The 18,789-nt window shown below is 41.1% G+C and overlaps 2 protein-coding genes across 2 annotated transcripts; both read left to right on the top strand.

Annotated features, from left to right (window-relative positions):
* Window positions 1-312: 312 nt before the first annotated feature.
* On the top strand, window positions 313-8,197 carry LOC147973167 (uncharacterized). The gene is made up of 8 exons (XM_087524593.1): window positions 313-417; window positions 3,457-3,720; window positions 4,099-4,272; window positions 4,460-4,566; window positions 6,053-6,360; window positions 6,578-6,862; window positions 7,488-7,601; window positions 7,830-8,197. Exons 1-8 carry the CDS (start codon window positions 313-315, stop codon window positions 8,195-8,197), a joined length of 1,725 nt encoding a protein of 574 aa, XP_087380719.1.
* Window positions 8,198-10,014: 1,817 nt separating this feature from the next.
* LOC147973166 (uncharacterized) lies at window positions 10,015-16,168 on the top strand. The gene is made up of 8 exons (XM_087524592.1): window positions 10,015-10,104; window positions 10,195-10,218; window positions 12,199-12,465; window positions 12,831-13,004; window positions 13,265-13,371; window positions 14,162-14,433; window positions 14,774-15,103; window positions 15,822-16,168. The coding sequence occupies exons 1-8, from the start codon at window positions 10,015-10,017 to the stop codon at window positions 16,166-16,168; spliced, it is 1,611 nt and encodes a 536-aa protein (XP_087380718.1).
* Window positions 16,169-18,789: the final 2,621 nt, after the last annotated feature.

Genomic DNA, 18,789 nt, shown 5'->3' with positions numbered 1-18,789 from the left:
GCATTAATTCAGCACCATGATCCGGTTTTTCTGTACAACCCACAAATTCCTCGGTCGCAATCAATGTAGGCACATGAGACTTGGCTGCAACTCTAAGGAGGGTGGGCCGTGTGAAACTCAAACACATGGGACGTGGTCCCACTGCCAAGTGAAACTCATTTCCCCGTCATCCTACTATAAAATCCTAGACCGCATCCTTTCTGTTGTCAATTATACTACCTATTACCCCACCATACCCTCTTGTCATGGCTCTCCTACAATAACGGACAACTTATAAAAAGGCCAAAAGGGAGTTTTCTTTTCAAGGAGATAATGCATATCATAGATCGGGCTGTGCCACCGCAAGAGGAGTGTAGGTACGCCAACAATGATAACGAGGAAGATCAGGAGATGTCACCATTCAATAGTATGATCCACGTGAGTATATGTTGGTGTCCATCTTTGTCCTCATAAAGTGATTTTTCTTCTTCTTTATTTACTACTTTTAACCTCTCATTCTTTTCTAGCCACTATGCATGTAGTTGTTTGTGTGGTTGAATGGGTACCTTATTTTGCGTTCTTGAATTCACTTGATATATGATATCTAGGGTTGCTAGATATATCTCGAATTGTTTAGGAACTATAGTATATATAGAAAGCAAGAGGGTCAATTCCATTATGTGTACGTGTTCTGATATTCGAGGATTTTAGGTGAGATTTTGACAAGTAACATAATACCTATATTTCATCTACTTAGATGAAGCATGCGATTAAGTTATGTGCATTTCACATGTTCCACTACCCTCTCTCTTATTATCATCTCAAGATTTACACGAACAATACATGGCATGTGACAGATCTGGTGTGTGGGGTTCACTAGATCTATTCAAAGAAGAAAGAAAAATACCTTTTTTTCTAACTTGCTTATAGTGGTCATCTATGAAACAATAATCCACGTATAAGCTAATCTATCGTCTCTTTGTAATAAAGGTTTTCGAGGAGCATACACAAGATTAAAGGTCATGTTATGATAAAAAAAAAGTATAGGATATTAGACCTCTTAATCTATAGAATAGTGGGCACCTAAAAGGCATTGTAAAAATTATATCTAAACAATAGAATCATTATCTCAGGTGTGAGGAATCCTGGTAATGACACAATAGTAAGCTTCTCCAATTCCTCAATCAAGAAAGGATCGTTTGTTAGACTTGCCACCACTTATTGCATGTTTCATGTGGTTTTAGAGTGTCTCCTTGATTTTGTAACGACTTATCAAATGCTGATGCTCGGACGTCATCATTGATATACAAAGTTTGGTGCGCACGCCAACCTAGGGTGTCATTCTTTCTTCTTATAAGCACCGGTGGAAGCTCTGCCATTTGACATAAGAAGAAAAGGTAAGGTTGTCCTTTAGTTAACTGAAGGATAATAGGATAGAACCAACAGACATATGGGCTTACAAAAACTAGGGTCGCTGCCTAGGTTTGCTCTATCATTCTAATCACGGACTAGCATTAATTTTTGAAACCCCTTTTTGTAAATTAAATACGAATATGCATAGATTAGCGCATATTAATTGTCTTCCAAATATACATATAGAATCCAAGTTTGTTACTATAGCAAAAATTCATGAAAATCATAATGGTGTAGTCTAATTCTACCAAAATATATGTGTGGTTTAAAACAATTAGTAAATTAATTTATGAAATATTGGAGGTATCATATATTAGAATCTACTAATTAAGTATATTTTATTCTTCATGCTGGATGTTTAGTTAGACATATTTTGAGGCTTACAAAAACTAGGGTCGCTGCCTAGGTCTGCTCTATCATTCCAGTCACGGACTAGCATTAAGTTTTGAAACCACTTTTTGTACATTAAATACGAATATACATAGATTAGCGCATATTAATTGTCTTCCAAATATACATATAGAACCCAAGTTTGTTACTATAGCAAAAATTCATGAAAATCATAATGGTGTAGTCTAATTCTACCAAAATATATGTGTGGTTTAAAACAATTAGTAAATTAATTTATGAAATACTGGAGGTATCATATATTAGAATCTACTAAGTATATTTTATTCTTCATGCTGGATGTTTAGTTAGACATATTTTGAGGTTTGATGTGCCTCTATCATATTCAAGATATGAAGTAGTGAAATGCTTATTCAGTGTTGAGTAACGTACTATTACACCAAATCCCTCTCTCCCTTCTAACATTCAGTAACGTCAGATCTATGCGCATATGTGGATAAAATGTCTAGAATCACCCCTTGCACATTAAGCACATATAGGGTTGCACGCATTACTTGGTACTCCCTCCTTTTTGAATTAAAAACATTAAATGCATGTGTGTGCATACATAGGTGGACATTAGATTTCTTTCATCAATTATTTGTCAGTATAATCCTAGTTTGTTATTGTGTAAACCATCACCAAAAATAGATATGACCAGTTTATTGATATCAAATTGAGAAAGTATCCATCAAAATTTAAAAACTCTAGGAAAAGTACCACTTTTGTCACTGGTTTAATTTCATCTATCTAAATGATCCACAGTTCCTATCTTGTTTAATGTGATGATCTTCTTCACATTCTTAGGACATGTACATGAAGCTTTTAGTATTCTCCTAAGTCACTTAGGATATAATAATGGTTTGGAAGACACACACACACACACAGAGAGAGAGAGAGAGAGAGAGAGAGCGCTATATCTTCTACACAATGACGTGAAGGACAGAGAAGAGGGGTAGGTTGTAAACTTATAGTCAGCTGTAGCATCATTTTAAGTTCCTAGTGTTGAGTTACTTTGTATTTCAACTTTGTCATATTTCTATGCCGATGTATTATCATAGTTAATACAGCAATATCAGAAGAAGAAAATATGTAAAAAAATGTTACAAATGAGGAAAAGGGGTCTCATATGTTAATGTCACATATGGCAAATACATGACTTTCTGTTAGGAATTTAAGTTTTTTTTGTAAGATTTGTTTGCGTCTTTCATCAACGGACATGATGCTTACACCTAACATGATGTCGTACTTGGAGTTTGAGTCGGATGGAGTGTTGTAGTGTGCACACTAACCATTAGGATTTAACGAGGACTTTGAGTGGTTCCTTGTTACTTTTGGAAACAAATATTTATGCCTATTAACTCACCATTCTTAGGGTGTAGTCATGTACTATTATCCATATTTAATATATCAAGGGCAAGCTTGTCGGAATCACGATTCTGATTCAGATCAGGGCTCCTATGGTCGGATCGCAAATCACTCTAACCAATTTAGATCGTAAAATCACATGCTAGAATTGTGCTTCTGACATCCTTGTATGGCGAAGAAGTAAACTATTTTATGATGTCTCTTCGATACTATTTTTGCCAAAATGTTTCATGTTATAGAAAATGGTCTGGCACAATTATATTTATGTTGTCTCTCTATAATAGTTTCCTTTCTTATTCATCACAGCAGTCAAATGGAAGTAATGATGTGACTGGGGAGCTCTTTTGTCGGCAATCCACTAATGGACATGGGCCAATAGGTTTAAACTTGAAGAAAACAACCTCTGTTTTGAATTCTATACAAAAGAAGCTAGTGCCAGCCTCCAAAGTAAAAAGAAACGAATCCACATCTGCTATACACACAAGAACTACTGTGATACAAGGAATGGAGCCTTCAAAAAAGTTGCGAGCTTCCCATTTTGAAGCTTCCATTCTAAGAATTGGGGATTGGGAGGTAAATGTTATGCCAACTCGTGTACTTTTTGTCTAATATATAGTATATGAAATACCTAAATTTTGCACATCTTGGTCTGCTATTATATCTAGATCTCACACTTGTTTTTACCCTTCAATAAAAAGAGAGTATGTTACCCTCAGTCTCACAGATGCACATGACCAATATTACACTTGGTAACTATATTTCGAAATTTTATTTCTGTTGTTATGAGTTAGCCACTTATATATTGGAAATAGTTGCCAGACAAGTCATCCTTGCATCGGATTTAGTAAAGTGAAAAATTTTAAAAAACTTATGATGTTATAGTTTTATCAAACTAGTAAGATTGATCCTGAAAATTTTAGCTGAGTGTTAACCATTTTCATATAATAATAGTTGAAATCAAGACTCAAAGGAGATATTGTGGCAAAATTCTACTATTCCAATAGCAAAATGGTGTGGGAAACAATCCAAGAAGGTTTGAAGAGCAAGATGGAGATAAAATGCTCGGACATTTGTGCCTTGAAGATAACTTGTCCGAAAAATTTACCCGGGGTGTTGGACATTATGGTACGTGAAAGAGCGTGGCATATTATGAAAATTATCATGTTAATGAGTGCAGATTATGTTGTTTGGTAAAATAAATTGAAGCATGTGGTGCATTTCATCCTATACAACGTACAACAGAGAAAAATAAGGAACAAATTCTTATGGTAACCAATGTTGTTACTAGTTATACCTTGTTTTCTTCATTTAGGTTTGTGCGGAACCACGGTTTTTCAAAGAAACCAAGACACTACCATACAGGAGGACTAGGTGGGTTGTAACTACGGATTTTACTGGCGGACAAGCGAGAAGGCATAGGTAATATAAGATCTATTTATACTTACGGTTGAAGTGAATAATCCAAAAAATACAACGAATGATTTACCACTTCATGGATAAAAAAATTCTGGTTAACTCGACAAAAGCATTGTCTATTCATTAAGACGAATGAAATTGCTTGTTGATTAGGGCAAATTGTACTAAAACCTAATACAAATGTCAGAAAGCCTCCCTTGTCCATCGAGAAATGGTAGAACCCACAAACCAACGGTCCACCATGCGCAATGGCATACTAATGAATATTGATGAAAAAGGTCCTCGATCACGCACCCTCCACCGAGTGAGCCAGATTAGGCGGGGGCTATCTAGGAATGGGATGAAGATCCTAACAGGCTTCTAAAGAAGCATGGAAGACACTATGCACTATACCACCCACCCACATTGCCCTCACCATCACCGCCGAAGGTAAAGAGAGATGAAACCTGATATCGTAAGAGCGGGTTGAGGAGGCACCACCTTTGATGGCGGTGAATGCGTCCGTGTTGGACCCTATGTTGCCTAGAACTTCCTATGCTCTCAAGACCAAGTAATCCTGGGGCCATCACCCCAACTCCCCCATCTGTTGTGTTGTGACACGAGAGGGATGCCCCACCGTTGTCGTGCGAGCTTGGCCTGACCGTGGCGGGGGGACAGATGGGGAAGGTGGTGCGAGTTGATGGTGTCTAGGATTTTCTGCCCACGTTGCCCTCGCCGACCTACACAACAAGTTATTTTCTCCTATTCATGTTCCCTCTTGCATTTTAGAATACCATGACCCACCATACATGCGTAATACAGTAAGTGTGTAATTGGCAAACGACAAGGTATTGCCATGATGTCAAATTTTTAACCCTCAAAGGTTTGTCCATGTTCCCTTCAAAAACTCGTGTGCTCTCCTCTGGACATATTGTTCACCTCTTTTCATCTATATGAAAAGGTAGTGCTCCTGCCTTTTTTTCAAGGTAGAAAATTAGTTAGTCTATTATTAATATTATGTGATTATATTAATCTCGAACAGTGACATTTATGTGATTATATTTCGAATACTTGTGCACTCACATGAGTAATGTGCGAAGTTAAACAAACTATATAGTGTATATATAGACTCTCAAACAAACTAATATGTTGTTGACCCACAAGTTCTTCATTTTCAAATTAATAATTATGTTCAAATATTCTCTATATAACCATGCCCTACATACGTTCTGAGGCAGGGGGGGGGGGGGGGGGGGCTTATGCCTTATATTCTCGCTGCTGTACGGTTAACATATCCTAATAACTCTAATTCAAATTATAATATTTTATTTTATTTATGTGCCCTACTTGAGAGTGAGAATTATTCTTCTTTACATGACATGCCGTTTGGTGTTATCTACACACTAGTACATACACATATCTCGCTCAAACAGTTTTGTTTGAACCCTTGTTAATTTCTATATATTTTCATTGTATTGGTGGGTGAAGATTTCCCTTTTACTACTTCCAGTAGGCATGTTCTACAGTGTGACCCAGGGATAATAGACAAGCACATTGAGAATCTCCTGTCCATAGACCATCGTCTATATTTGTTAAGTCAAGAGAACAATATCAATCAGAAGAGTCCTTGCTTGGGCACATGTTGTTCAGTGCCTGGAATCGCATTGAGTCCGAGCAATGAAAACTCATATCATAGTGATGATGATAACCTGTTTGGTACTGCACCAGCTGGGCAGTCGATGCCAACTGGAACAATGACAGTAGGACTAAATGATACTGGAGCCCTGCAAGGTGTACACTTCCAAAGCTCAGGTAAGCTTCAGAACTATCATTTCCTGATAGTATACTTTTGCGGTATATCACTAACCATGCATGAGAGTTCTAGTAATTAGTATTCAGAATTATTATTATTATTCTATGCAGTATGCATCTCATTACTAAATCTGCAAGAAAAAATCAAGTAACTAAACCTCTTTTTTTTTTTCTACAGTAGCTGTTGGTACCTCTGTGATTACAGAAGAACATTCAAGGGGGGGTGATCAATTGAAGAGTGACATGTTTAGCTGGGAGGAGTTCCTTGAAATGACCAGGGTGGGGCAACAACCCTTCATGTCAAATGGTGGACTCAATGGCAAAGGGAAGCATATCAACAATCTAACCAATTCAGAGGACTCGCATAGCAGGGCCGCTTATCCATCGAGAAGAGCGGCGCTGGCTGAGGTGATAAGGAGATTCCCTGGTGACCGTCTGACAAGTCGGCAGGTCGAATCAGGGAACCAACCAAGCCGCGCCGACCATGTTGTCCTCTACCCAAGCTCAGGTATCTAATGCTCTTCCATCTACATGTCAGAACTGCATTGATTGATGCAGAGGCCGGGTTTTTTTTCCTCCTTTTCCAATAAAAAATCTACATGTCAGAACTGTAACACTTATACTGCTTTAGATTGAATCGGATAAATTCAGAACCACACTAGTCCAAATGTTGTATTATGCATAGTGTACTAAAAGCACTTGTCTCATTTCCTGAAATGAAACAAGTACTCCATCCGTTCACCACAAGATGTTTTAACTTCTTTCTGAATCGGATGTATATATACGCATTTTAGTGTGTTTGTTCACTCATTTTAGTCCATACGTAGTCTATATTGAAACCCAAAACATGTTATAATAGTGAACGGGGGAAGTACAATATTAGATCAAGTTTTCATGTACAGGAACCCCGCAAAAAGAAAGTTTTCATGTACAGGAAGAACTGCAGTTTGCCCGTGCCAATAGTAAAATGTCATATATACTCGATCTCGCAAAAAAAATGCTATATATATATTCCTAGGAAAGCATGAACACCTAATAGACGCAACAAATGCACGATTTTGTCAATAAAATAAATAAATATGGATAATCCATCTCTAACAATAGGCTTAGGCAGTTGCTGATTTGCGCTACAGATCTGGTTAGAAAAATGGCGCTCTTGCTGCCAGACGACAGGAATGTATGGCTTGTTCTGATCTGTTCAGGCAGTATGTCAAATTCAGATATTTTCTTTCAAGTTTCTGAATGCAGTATGCATATTAGTTTGTAAATCATCGATCCTTTTTATCCCTATTCTACTTTCTAGCCAGTTAGCTTCTCTCTGGTTAGTTGACATAACACACAATATCTCCGTGAGCAATTTGCATCATTTTCTTACTGAGAACCTGATTAACTTACTACAGAAGTTGCTTGCTCAGTCAACTTGTACTGTTAACTAATCAGATCACCTCTGTATTTCCGTACAACTACTGTCACAGAGGAACCTTCAGGGCAGACCTTGCTGCAGAACCAGCCGAGTAATGGTTACATCTCACCGGAGACAATGTCACTTGAGCAGATACATGACAACTTACTGACCGACAACGAGGTTGTGAATGTGGAGCAACAGGATCTCATGAGCACGGTGAACTCCTTGTCCTGTTTAATTGGGCAAGCTGCTGCGCTTGCTCCTCCTCCTCCTCCTCCTCCTCATGCTGAGCCAGCCCAAGTGATCAACGTGGCTCCTTCTGAAAGCAGCAGCCCCGGCAACCAGTTCTCTCCATGGATGGAGCTGCCGAGCTCACCATGGGAACCATCACCGGAAGATGCTGAGATATTGCCATCTCTCTCTCAGTTATTCCCTTGAGTTGATTTCGGCCTCTCAGTTGGTGTAGCTGCAATGCGCACATCACAAGGATGAAGGTTCGGCTGTCTTGACTTTTGATCACCGTAACAGTTGTCTATTATTATTATGTGTGTGTGTGTGTGTGCCAGTATATTTGGGGCATAAAAATATCAAACTGCTAGACTGTTGGTTATTGTAATGCAGACATGTTGTACTCTGTTTTGGTTCTGATAAACATCAATATACACCTACAAGGGATGATGATGTCATGGGACCTGAAAACCCAAACTTGTGTTCCTTTGGAGCATTGCTACACATTGCCAACAAAAACAGCCCAAGATATTGTTATCCTTGATAATTTGATTGCAGGGTATAATTTTGAGCCCAAGAACACTGCAAGAGATCGTCGAGTTGGGGCAGCCATGGCAAGGTAGTCGTTGACCGTTGTTAGAGCCGGTTGCCGCGCTCCCACATGATCCGACGAGACGCCAGCGCCCCTCTCCTCCTGTTGATCTTTATCACCCGCCTACCTTTTGCTTCTACAAACTCCACATCCCCATGTTCCGCATTGGTATGGGTTGGGTTCTCAAAATCATAAGTATAAGAAAGGTTTAGATTCAAATCTACAAAAATTCATAAACACATCAGGCATCTTTGCAAACACAAGCATGTGAGCATGAGCAAAAAACGGAATAGAGGATCTGCAATGACTATTTGTCTTTATTGATGGGGAACCAACAGTGTCAAAATGCTTACTATTGGTCAAAGAAAAGATCACGTGTACAAAAGTTTCATGCTGTTTCAACAAAGAGATGGTAATTTGCAGATTTTTTTTTAGAAAAGGAGGAAGACCCCCGGCCTCTGCATCTGGACGATGCATACAGCCATTTTATTAATTATTAACACAAGACCTTATAAAGTCATACAAAAAAAATTAGATGTTAGCTGTCTATTTCGATGTCAAAAGCTCCTCGATGATGGTAATTTCCATCAAGTGTTCAGTTGTTCTGACAATCATAGCTAATACGTGATAAATGGTTCTTTTAGAAAATGCTTTTGGAAGGGGTTTCATATTACTCAAGGAATGTAGTTACCATTACAATCACGCGAGGTCAACTAGATATGCCACAGGCAATAAGTAGCTCAAATGAAGATCGAGGTCCTATCCCTATTGCAGGATTGTGGGAGCACAAGACAACCCCCATCTTATCTAACTAACTTACTAGTGTCTGTTAGAAACACAGATTAAAAAATAGGAGTTTTTTTCAAACAAATAGTTTGGAGTATTATAACTTCAGCAATACGAAACACTTCGGAACGCAAGGCCACAGAAAACAGCATACTGTACAAAATGTGCCCAAATACTTTTCATTCGAACATGCTAAAAGATTTACCTTTGTAGTACTTTATTACGGAGGAGATTTTGAATTATAAAGTACTTTAGGTTCTCCTGAACTAAAGCCTACTATATATCCCGTAAAAATATTATTTCCCCCTTTTTTGTACAGCCCACAATTCCCTCCTGGTGCCCTATGCACTAAACAATTAATGAATCCATTAATTGAATGCCACGATCCGGTTTTTCTGTACAACCCGCAATTTCCTCAGTTGAAATTAATGTAGGCATGAGACTTCAATTCAACTCTAACGAGGGCCCATGTGAAACTTAAAGACATGGGATGTGGTCCTCCCAGGCTACTTCATTTCCGTTGCCAATGATCCTAACTATTAACTCAACATATCCTCCTGTCAAAGCCTTCCTACAATAACGGAGAACTTATAAACCGGCCAAAAGAGAGGTTTTCTTTTCAAGGAGACGATGCATCATAGATCGGACTATGCCACCGCAAGAGGAGTGTAGGTATGCAAATAACGAGAGCGAGGAACTTGAGGATATGTCACCATTTGAGAATATGAGCAACGTGAGTGTATGTTGGTGTTCATTCCTGTCCTCATAAAGTTATTTGTTCTTCTTTGTTTACTGCTTTTAATCCCGATTCTTTCTAGCCACTATGCAGGTGGTTATTTCTGTGGTTGAATTGGTATCTTATTTTTAGTTTTCTTGAATTCATTTAAGATATGCAATCTAGGTTGCTAGATCTAATGTAAATTGTTTTGAACTACAGAATTCATAGTAGATATAGCAAGCAAGAAGGTCGATTCCATCATACGTGTTATGATTTGCATGGATTTTATGTGAGATATTGACAAGGAACATAATAGCTAATGTTTCATCTACTTTGATGATGCATCAGATTAAGTTATGCGCGTTTCACATGTTCTACTACCCACCCTCTTGCTATCATCTTGAGATCTACACGGACAATACATGACATGACACAGTTCTGGTGTGTGGGGTTCTCTACATCTGTTCAAAGAAGAAAGAAAAAAATCCTTACACTTAGTCTAACTCGTTTATAGTGGTCCTATGTGAAACAATAATCAACATATAAGCTAATACCTCTTATATTTGTCATAAAGGTTTTAGAGGAGCGCCTACAAGACTAAAGTCCATGCTATGGTAAAAATATAAAGAATTTTAGTCATCTCAATCTGCAGAATAGTGGATGCCTAAAAGGCACCGTGAAAACTATATCCAAACAATAGGATCTTCAGCTCAGGTACAAGGAATCCGAGTAATGACACAATAGTAAGCTACTTCAATTTATCATTCAAGAAAGGATCATTTGTTAGACTGACCACTACTTATTGCATGTTTCATGTGGTTTTAGTGTGTCTCCTAGATTACATGACGACTTCTCAAATGCTAACGCACGGACGCCATCCGTCGGCATACAAAGTTTTGGCGCGCACGCCAGCCTAGGGTGGCATGCTTTCTTCCAAATGCTAAGCACCGGTAGAAGCTCCACCATTTCACATAGGAAGAAAATGATATTGTTCATTTAAATGAAGGATGATAGGCTAGAAACAGAACACAGAGGGCCTACGAAAACTAGGGACGGTGCCTATGTCTGCTCTATCAATCCAATCAAGGACTAGCATTAATTTTTGCAACCCCCTTTGTACATTTAATACGGATATAAATAGATTAGCGCATATTAAATTTCTTCCAAATATAAATATACAATCCAGGTTTGTTATTAACTTATTATAGCAAAAATTCATGAAAAGCACAATGGTGTAGTTTAATTATACCAAAATACATGTGTGATTAAGTTAGGGCTGACTGAATGTGCAATCTATTGTGTAATATAATTAGTAAATTAATTTCAAAAATATAGGAGGAATAATATTTTAGAATGACTAATAAGTAAGTATATTTTGTTCTCACATTAGATGTTTAGTAAGACATATTTTGAGGTTAATTTACCTCCATCATACTGAAGATATTCATTAACGCTTGCTCTATGCGGATAACATGTGGCACTCTCGTGCATGCGAAACGATCCCGTGCTTGTCCAGCCATAGTTGGCGTGATTCATAGCAGAATTCTACCAATTTAGTACTCGAGCATTAATTTAGAACTCCAGCAAAAAGTAGCACTTATCTTACTGGTTTAATTTCATTCCATCCAAAGGATCCAAAGTTCCTACCATTTTGAAATGTGATGGTCTTCTTCACATTCTTAGGACATGTACAATGAAGCGGTTTTGGTCTTCTCCTAATTAACATAGGATATAATGGTTTTGGAGAGAGAGAGAGAGAGAGAGAGAGAGAGAGAAAGAGATGGGGGGGGGGGGGGGGGAATCACAATTCTGAGTCGAATCAAAACTGCTATAGTAGGATCGCAAATCATGTAATCATAATTATCGAAACTATAGAATCATAGATTCTGTTGGCAAGATCGCAGAATCACTCGAACCTGTTTAGATGATACAGTCACAAAATGACATGATAGAATTGTGCTTCTGGCATCCTTGTATGGGGGAGAAGCAAATGATTTCGGGATGTCTGTTCGATATTATATTTGCTATATAAATGTTTCTTGTTTTAGAAAATGTTTGAACACAATTATATTCATATTATCTCTCTATAATGCTTTCATTTACTATTCATCACAGCAGTCAGATGGAGGTAATGATGTGATCGGTGAGCTATTTTGTCGGCAATCCACTAATGGACATGTGCCATTAGGTTTAAACTTGGATAAAGCACCCTCTGCTTTGGAGCTTATACAAAACAAACTAGCGCTAGGCTCCAAAGTAACAAGAAAGGAAGCCCCATGTGCTACGCACATAAAACCAACTGCGGTACAAGGAATGAAGCCCTCAAAAAAGTTGCGGGCTCCCAGTTTCCATGCTTCCATTCTAAGAATTGGGGATTGGGAGGTAAAAAAATTCTCGACTCATGTACTTTTTCTCCTAATGTATAGTACGGAATACCTAAATTTTTCATATCTTAGTTTGTTATTAATGTATATATCGCACTTGTTTACCTTTTTCTATTAAAAGAGGGTAACCCTCAGTCTCACGGATGTGCGCGGTATTACACTTGTTTAATATATTTTGAAATTTTGTTTCTTTTGTTATAGTTAGTCACTAAAATGTTTGAAATAGTTGCCAGTCAAGTTCATCTTTGCATTGGATTTACTAAAAATTAATTTTTTTAAACTTATGATGTTATAGTTTTATCAAACTAGTATGATTGATCCTGCAATATTTAGATGAGTGTTAACCATTTTTATGTATTATAGTTGAAATCAAGATACAAAGGAGACCTTGTGGCAAAATTCTATTTTGTGAAGAGCAAAGTAGTGTGGGAAATGATCAATGAAGGTTTGAAGAGGAAAATAGAGATAAAATGGTCGGACATTTCTGCCTTGAGGATAACTTGTCCAAAAAATCTACCAGGGGTATTGGACATTACGGTACGTGACGAGTGATGCATATTATAAAAATTATCATGTTAATATGTGTAAATTATTTTGTCTGCTAAAATAAATTGAAGCATGCGATGCATTTCACCCTATACAACATACAACAGATAACAATAAGGAACAAATTCTAATGCTAACCAATGTAGATGTTCGTTCTTTATTATTGAGGATACTATTTGGTTTCTCGAATGTTACTAGTGATGTACCCTTTTTTATGGTATTACAAGTTTTATCTTGCTTTCACCATTTAGGTGTCTGAGGAACCGCAGTTTTTCAAAGAAGGCAACACACTACCATACAGGAGTACTAGGTGGGTTGCAACTACGGATTTTACCGGTGGGCAATCAAGCATGAATAGGTAATATAAGATCTATGTACAATTATGATTAAAGTGAATATTCCAAAAGAAACAACAAATGATTTGCCACTTCATGCGCAAAAAATCTCCTTTTTTTGGTTAACGCACCAGAAGCATTATTTATTCATTAAGAAAAAATGGCATTGTTTGTTAATTAGGAGAAACTGGGCTAAAACCTGATATAAATGTCACAAACACTACAACACGTTGATCGATTGGAGGCAGTATGCTGGAGGCGTTTTCTATAACGCCCTATTACTTGTCGACGCCGCCGCCGTGTGTTGTTTGTGTCATCCTTGTGGTGTTTGGGCTTGTTGTGCTGTGCCCACAGCGGCTTATGTGGTGTGTGAGTTGTTTGTGAGTTTGTGTTGGACCTTTGGTACGGTGGCGTTGTGTGTGTGTGTGTCGGATGATACCTTGTTGACTTTGTGCTTGGTGGTTGCTTTATTTATAAAGCGGGGCGAAAGCCTTTTTTGGTATTACTTGTTGTCCGGAGACATTTTTAGGGATTGCCTCAAAAGACCAGAGTATTTGAGGCATTTTAGAAGAACGCCTCCAAAACAAGACGCAACAGTGGCAAAATTTCAGAACGCCGTATTTCGGGCGTACATACAGGCGCATCAGTGCCGTACTTAAAATTGAGAACCATTGTTCTTTACGTGACATGCCGTTTGATGTTATCTGCTCAGTAGTATATACACATCTGGCTAAATTAGTGTTTGAGCCCTTGTTAATTTCCATATATGTTCATTGTATTGGTGGGTGAAGATTTCCCTTTTACTACTTTCAGTAGGCATGTTCTACAGTGTGGGCCAGGGATAATGGACAAGCACATTGAGAATCTCCTCTCCATAGACCATCGTCTATATTTATTAAGTCAGGAGGGCAATATCAATCAGAAGAGTTTGAGTAATGAAAGCTCATACCGTGGTGATGGCGATAACCTGTTTGGTACCGCACAAACTGGGCAGTCGATGCCACTTTATCCGATGCCAACTGGAACAACGACAGTAGGACTAAATGATTCTGGAGCCCTGCAAGGTGAACACTTCCAAAGCTCAGGTAAACTTCAGAACTGGCATTTCCTGGAAGTTTACTTTTGCGGTGTATCGCTAACTATGCACGAGAGTTGTATTAATTAGTACTCAGCATGTTTCTTACCTATGTACTCCCTCCGTTCCCAAATATTTGTCTTTCTAGACATTTCAAATGACTACCACATACTGATGTATGTAGACATATTTTGGAGTGTAGATTCACTCATTTTGCTCCGTATGTAGTCACTTGTTGAAATCGCTAGAAAGACAAATATTTAGGAACGGAGGAAGTAGTATGCATCTCGTTACTACAGTAGATCTTCAAGATAAAATCAAGTACATTGACTTCCTTTTCTTTTCTACAGTAGCTGTTGGTACCTCTGTGATTATAGAAGAACCTTCAAGGGGGGTTGATCAATTGAAGAGTGACATGTTTAGCTGGGAGGAGTTCTTTGAGATGACTAGGGTGGCGCAAGAACCCTTCATGTCAAATGGAGTCATGAATGCCAAAGGGAAACACATCAACGATCTAACCAATTCAGAGGACTCGCATAACAGGGTCGATTATTCGTCGAGAAGAGTGGCGCTGCCTGAGGTGATAAGAATGTCCCCTGGTGACAGTATGACGAATCGGCAGGTCGAAGCAGGGAACCAACCAAGCAGCGCCGACCATGTTGTCTGCTACCCAAGCCCAGGTATATACTACTATTCCTTTATCTACAAGTCAGAACTGTAACACTTATACTGCTTTGATTGGAAGGATAAATTCAGAACCATGTATCCCCGAAATGGAACAACTACAACATTAGGTCAAGTTTTCATGAACTTGAAGAAGTGCAATTTTACCGTGCCAATTGTAAAATGTTATATTCATTCCTGGGAAAGCAAGGCCAAAATAATAGACGCAACAAGTACACAATTTTTTGCATTGAAATCAATAAACATGGCGCTACAAATCTGATTACAAAAAACAATGTTATATGGTTTGTTTCCGATCTGCTCAGCCAGTATATTGAACCCAAGAATATTTTCTTTCAGGTTTCTGAATGTATAGTAACCAGGCCTAACATAAGTAAACCTACACGGTCACAAAATCTAATCCTAGCACTACCAGTACTATACCTGTATGACTCGGTGATTGATTCCTATCCTGGCCGGACAGGACTCGTGGTTATCTCCAACATCGATCATTTTTATCCGTATTCTTCTACTTTATAAGTCATGTAGCTTCTCTCTAGTTAGTTGACATGGCACGCAAAATTTCCTTGTGCAATTTGCATCATTATAAATCAAGAATATTTTGTTGAGAACCTGATTATAGAAGTTACTTGTTCACTCAACTTGTACTAAGAGTTAACTTGTACTGTTAACTAAACTGACCACCTCCTTATTTCTGTACCACTATCACTACAGTCACAGAGGAATCTTCAGGGCAGACCTTGCTGCAGAACCAGCCGAGTAACATCTCACCGGAGACAATGGCACTTGAGCAGATACGTGAAAACTTACTGAGCGACAACGACGATGAGAATGTCGAGCAACAGGATGTCATGAGCACAGCGAACTCCTTCTCCTGCTTGATTGGGCAAGCTGCTGCGGTTTCTCCTCCTCCTCCTCCTCCTCCTGATGTTGAGGCAACCCAGGTGATCAACATCAGCAATCAGTTCTCTCCACTGATGGAGTGGCCGAACTCACCATGGGAACCATCACCAGAAAATGCTGAGATGTTGGAATATCTCTCTCAATTATTCCCTTGGTGAGTTGATTTCGGCCTCTAAGTTAGTGTTGATGGATTGCGTACATCACAAGGATGTAGGCTCGCCCGTCTTGACTCTTGATCTGGTCCTGATGATAAACGGGTCTGATTATGATTATGTGTGTGTGTCAGTGTATTTGTGGCATAAAAACATCAAGTTGCTAGACTTTTTGGTTGTCATTGTAATGCAGACATGTTGTACTCTGTTTTGGTTCTGATAAACATCAACATAGACCTATAAGCGAGGATGATGTCCAAACTTGTGTTCTTTGGAGCATTGCTACACATTGCCAACGAAAATAGTACAGGAGACGACAAACATGGCATGAACAGTATTGCAGCCACAGGGCAGGTAGTATTTTTTGCCAATTCTACTCAGATCTGGCCCTTTCTATCATTACACTCATGCATGAGGTCTAAAATGCCCAAAGATTTCCTTCACCAGCATTTTATCTCCTCTCCTCTCCCGCGACCGCGCCGCCCCCGCGGGCGGCCGGCCGCGCCCAGCCTTCTCCTCCGCGTGCCTCTCCCTCCCCCTTCCTCTCTGCCGCCGTCGCCGGCGCCCGCTGCAGGCCTGGCCCGGGCGACGCTGGTGCCGGCGGCCCCCTGGCTTTTCCCCTCTCGGGTGTCCGCCGGCGCGGGACGGGGCGACCCCGGGCGGTGCTTCTAGGCGGCGGCGGTCCAGCGCGGCGGCGGGGGCTCCTGGCGCGAGCGGGGGCGGACTTCTGGACGGCGGCGTCGCCGTTGGCGGCGGGGCGGCGTGGCGGCGCGGTCTGGCGGCGCCCGCTCGGCCCAGATCTGGGCCCTTCGGGCCCCATCTGGGCCTGGGCGGGCCGGCGGCGGGGTGGGTCTGCTTCGTGGCTTCCAGGAGGCGGGGGAGAGGCGATGAGTGGCAGGGTGTTGGCGGCGCCATCGCCGGCTTGCTGCAGCATGGAGGCGGGGCTTAGCGGGCCCGTTTCGGGCCTGGCCGGGCCAGGGGTGGCCTGGCATGCCCTGCTACCGCGTTCGGACGGCTACCGCGACGGTGCCAGAGGCTCTGGCCTCCCGCACGACGGCGGTGGAGGTGGTTCCCTCCCGTTCGGCTTCGGTGCTGCTTCTCCCTCCGCGGGGCGTTTCTCTCCAGTCCTCTTGGCCTCGTCGTGATGTTCGCAGTGAGGCGATGTGGGTGACGGCGCAACCGCGATGGCGCATGGTGGTGGGCGGCGGTCTGGCTGGTCGGCTCCGATCCATTGGGCGGTGGGGATTGGAGTATGGGAGAAATCCTTGCGGATCTTCGGCCCCGATGCGGTGACACCTGCGGGTGCCACCATTCCTTTCTGGAGGGTGTCGGTGATATCCATCCCCCACCTCCCTCCGCGTGCCGGGGAAACCCTGGGACATGTCCGGGCAGCAGCGTCGTCGGCGTCGCTTTCCTTCTTGAAGGTGTTGTTTTGTACATGGTGGTCCGGAGCCTCGGGTTGTAGTGGTTTGTCTCTGATGGGCGTAGCAGTGGCGGGTCATCCGCGCTCTGTCGAGCTGCCGTTGTTGGCATTTGCTTCTTTTTCTTTTTTTTTTGGGCTTGTTGTGCTGTTCGCCCCAGCGATTCTGTATCGGTGTTGGTTGCTTTGGAATACAAAGCGGGGGAAACCTTTTTTGGGCAAAAAAAATGCCCAAAATTTACTTCTGCTGGTCGTCCATTCACTGCGGTCAATGTCGCTCAGGCCACACCTGCGGTCACCGCGATCAGGGCGGCCGCTACTGCAGGTGCTGCCCGCATTGCGCAGGACGTCCCGCTGGCACATGTTGATGTTGCACAAGCTCCTCTCAGTACCAACAGGACCCACGGGACTACCGCCCCCTGCACCGGTGCCAACTCCCTGATTCCTCGCTTTCAGGTTGTTTCATCTTCCTCCCTGGATGGATCTCCCTCTCTGTCTCTCACTACTTTCAGTCCAAGCTGCAGCTCGAGGCCGGGAACTACTCCAAGTGGCGGCAACTATTCCACTTCATCTGTCGGATTCCGCAAGTACAAGTACAACGTCCAGAACAATGTTGATGAGGAGCCTCCAACGCAGTTGTGGCACCATGATCATGCTCCAGATGTACGACATGATCGTGGACGATCTGTTGGGCGTGGTGATGTCTCCGGCTAGCACGGAGTGCCATGTCTGGCACCAGCTCCATCTAATCTTCCGGGACAACGAGCCTGGGTGTGCGTTACTTGATGTCTGGCACATCGGCTGATAGGCACCGAATTCCGGAGCTTGGTCCAGGGACCTCTCCATCGCCGAGTACAGCTGTTGACTCAAGTCGTTACTTGACGCCCTCACAATATCTTTGAACCCGTTATTAATGACCGCACACTAATCATGTAGCTCATCCGCAATCTTAGAGCATCTCTAAAGACATTAAACTTTAAAATAACCGTCGTTTTATAGTTTTGAACGAAAAAAAATTCCATTTCAGATCCCGTAAAACGGCCAGTGCTGTAAAAAAAAAATTACAGCTCCCTATAAAAAAGCCCCCTTGTACATCAGATTTCCAGATTTTACCTATCGCACGGAAACTGTTGGCGGGAAGGAAGTTTGACGAACAACCATGGGCTTCAGGCACCTCTGCACGGACCCCCCTCGCGCCCCTGCCTCT

The sequence above is a fragment of the Triticum urartu genome, chromosome 5A (assembly GCF_056163025.1).
Source record: "Triticum urartu cultivar PI428250 chromosome 5A, HENAU_Tu73, whole genome shotgun sequence".
NCBI lineage: Eukaryota > Viridiplantae > Streptophyta > Magnoliopsida > Poales > Poaceae > Triticum > Triticum urartu.
This window is presented reverse-complemented; position numbering and strand designations above follow the sequence as displayed.

Excerpts from the sequence above, each read along its gene's own strand:
- LOC147973167 (XM_087524593.1), top strand. The coding sequence starts at position 313 with ATGCATATCATAGATCGGGCTGTGCCACCGCAAGAGGAGTGTAGGTAC. Across the intron at positions 3,721-4,098 it reads TAAGAATTGGGGATTGGGAG|TTGAAATCAAGACTCAAAGG; the intron begins GTAAATGTTATG and ends ATATAATAATAG. Across the intron at positions 7,602-7,829 it reads CTTTCAAGTTTCTGAATGCA|AGGAACCTTCAGGGCAGACC; the intron begins GTATGCATATTA and ends CTACTGTCACAG.
- LOC147973166 (XM_087524592.1), top strand. The coding sequence starts at position 10,015 with ATGCCACCGCAAGAGGAGTGTAGGTATGCAAATAACGAGAGCGAGGAA. Across the intron at positions 13,372-14,161 it reads GGGCAATCAAGCATGAATAG|TAGGCATGTTCTACAGTGTG; the intron begins GTAATATAAGAT and ends TACTACTTTCAG. Across the intron at positions 14,434-14,773 it reads TGAACACTTCCAAAGCTCAG|TAGCTGTTGGTACCTCTGTG; the intron begins GTAAACTTCAGA and ends TCTTTTCTACAG.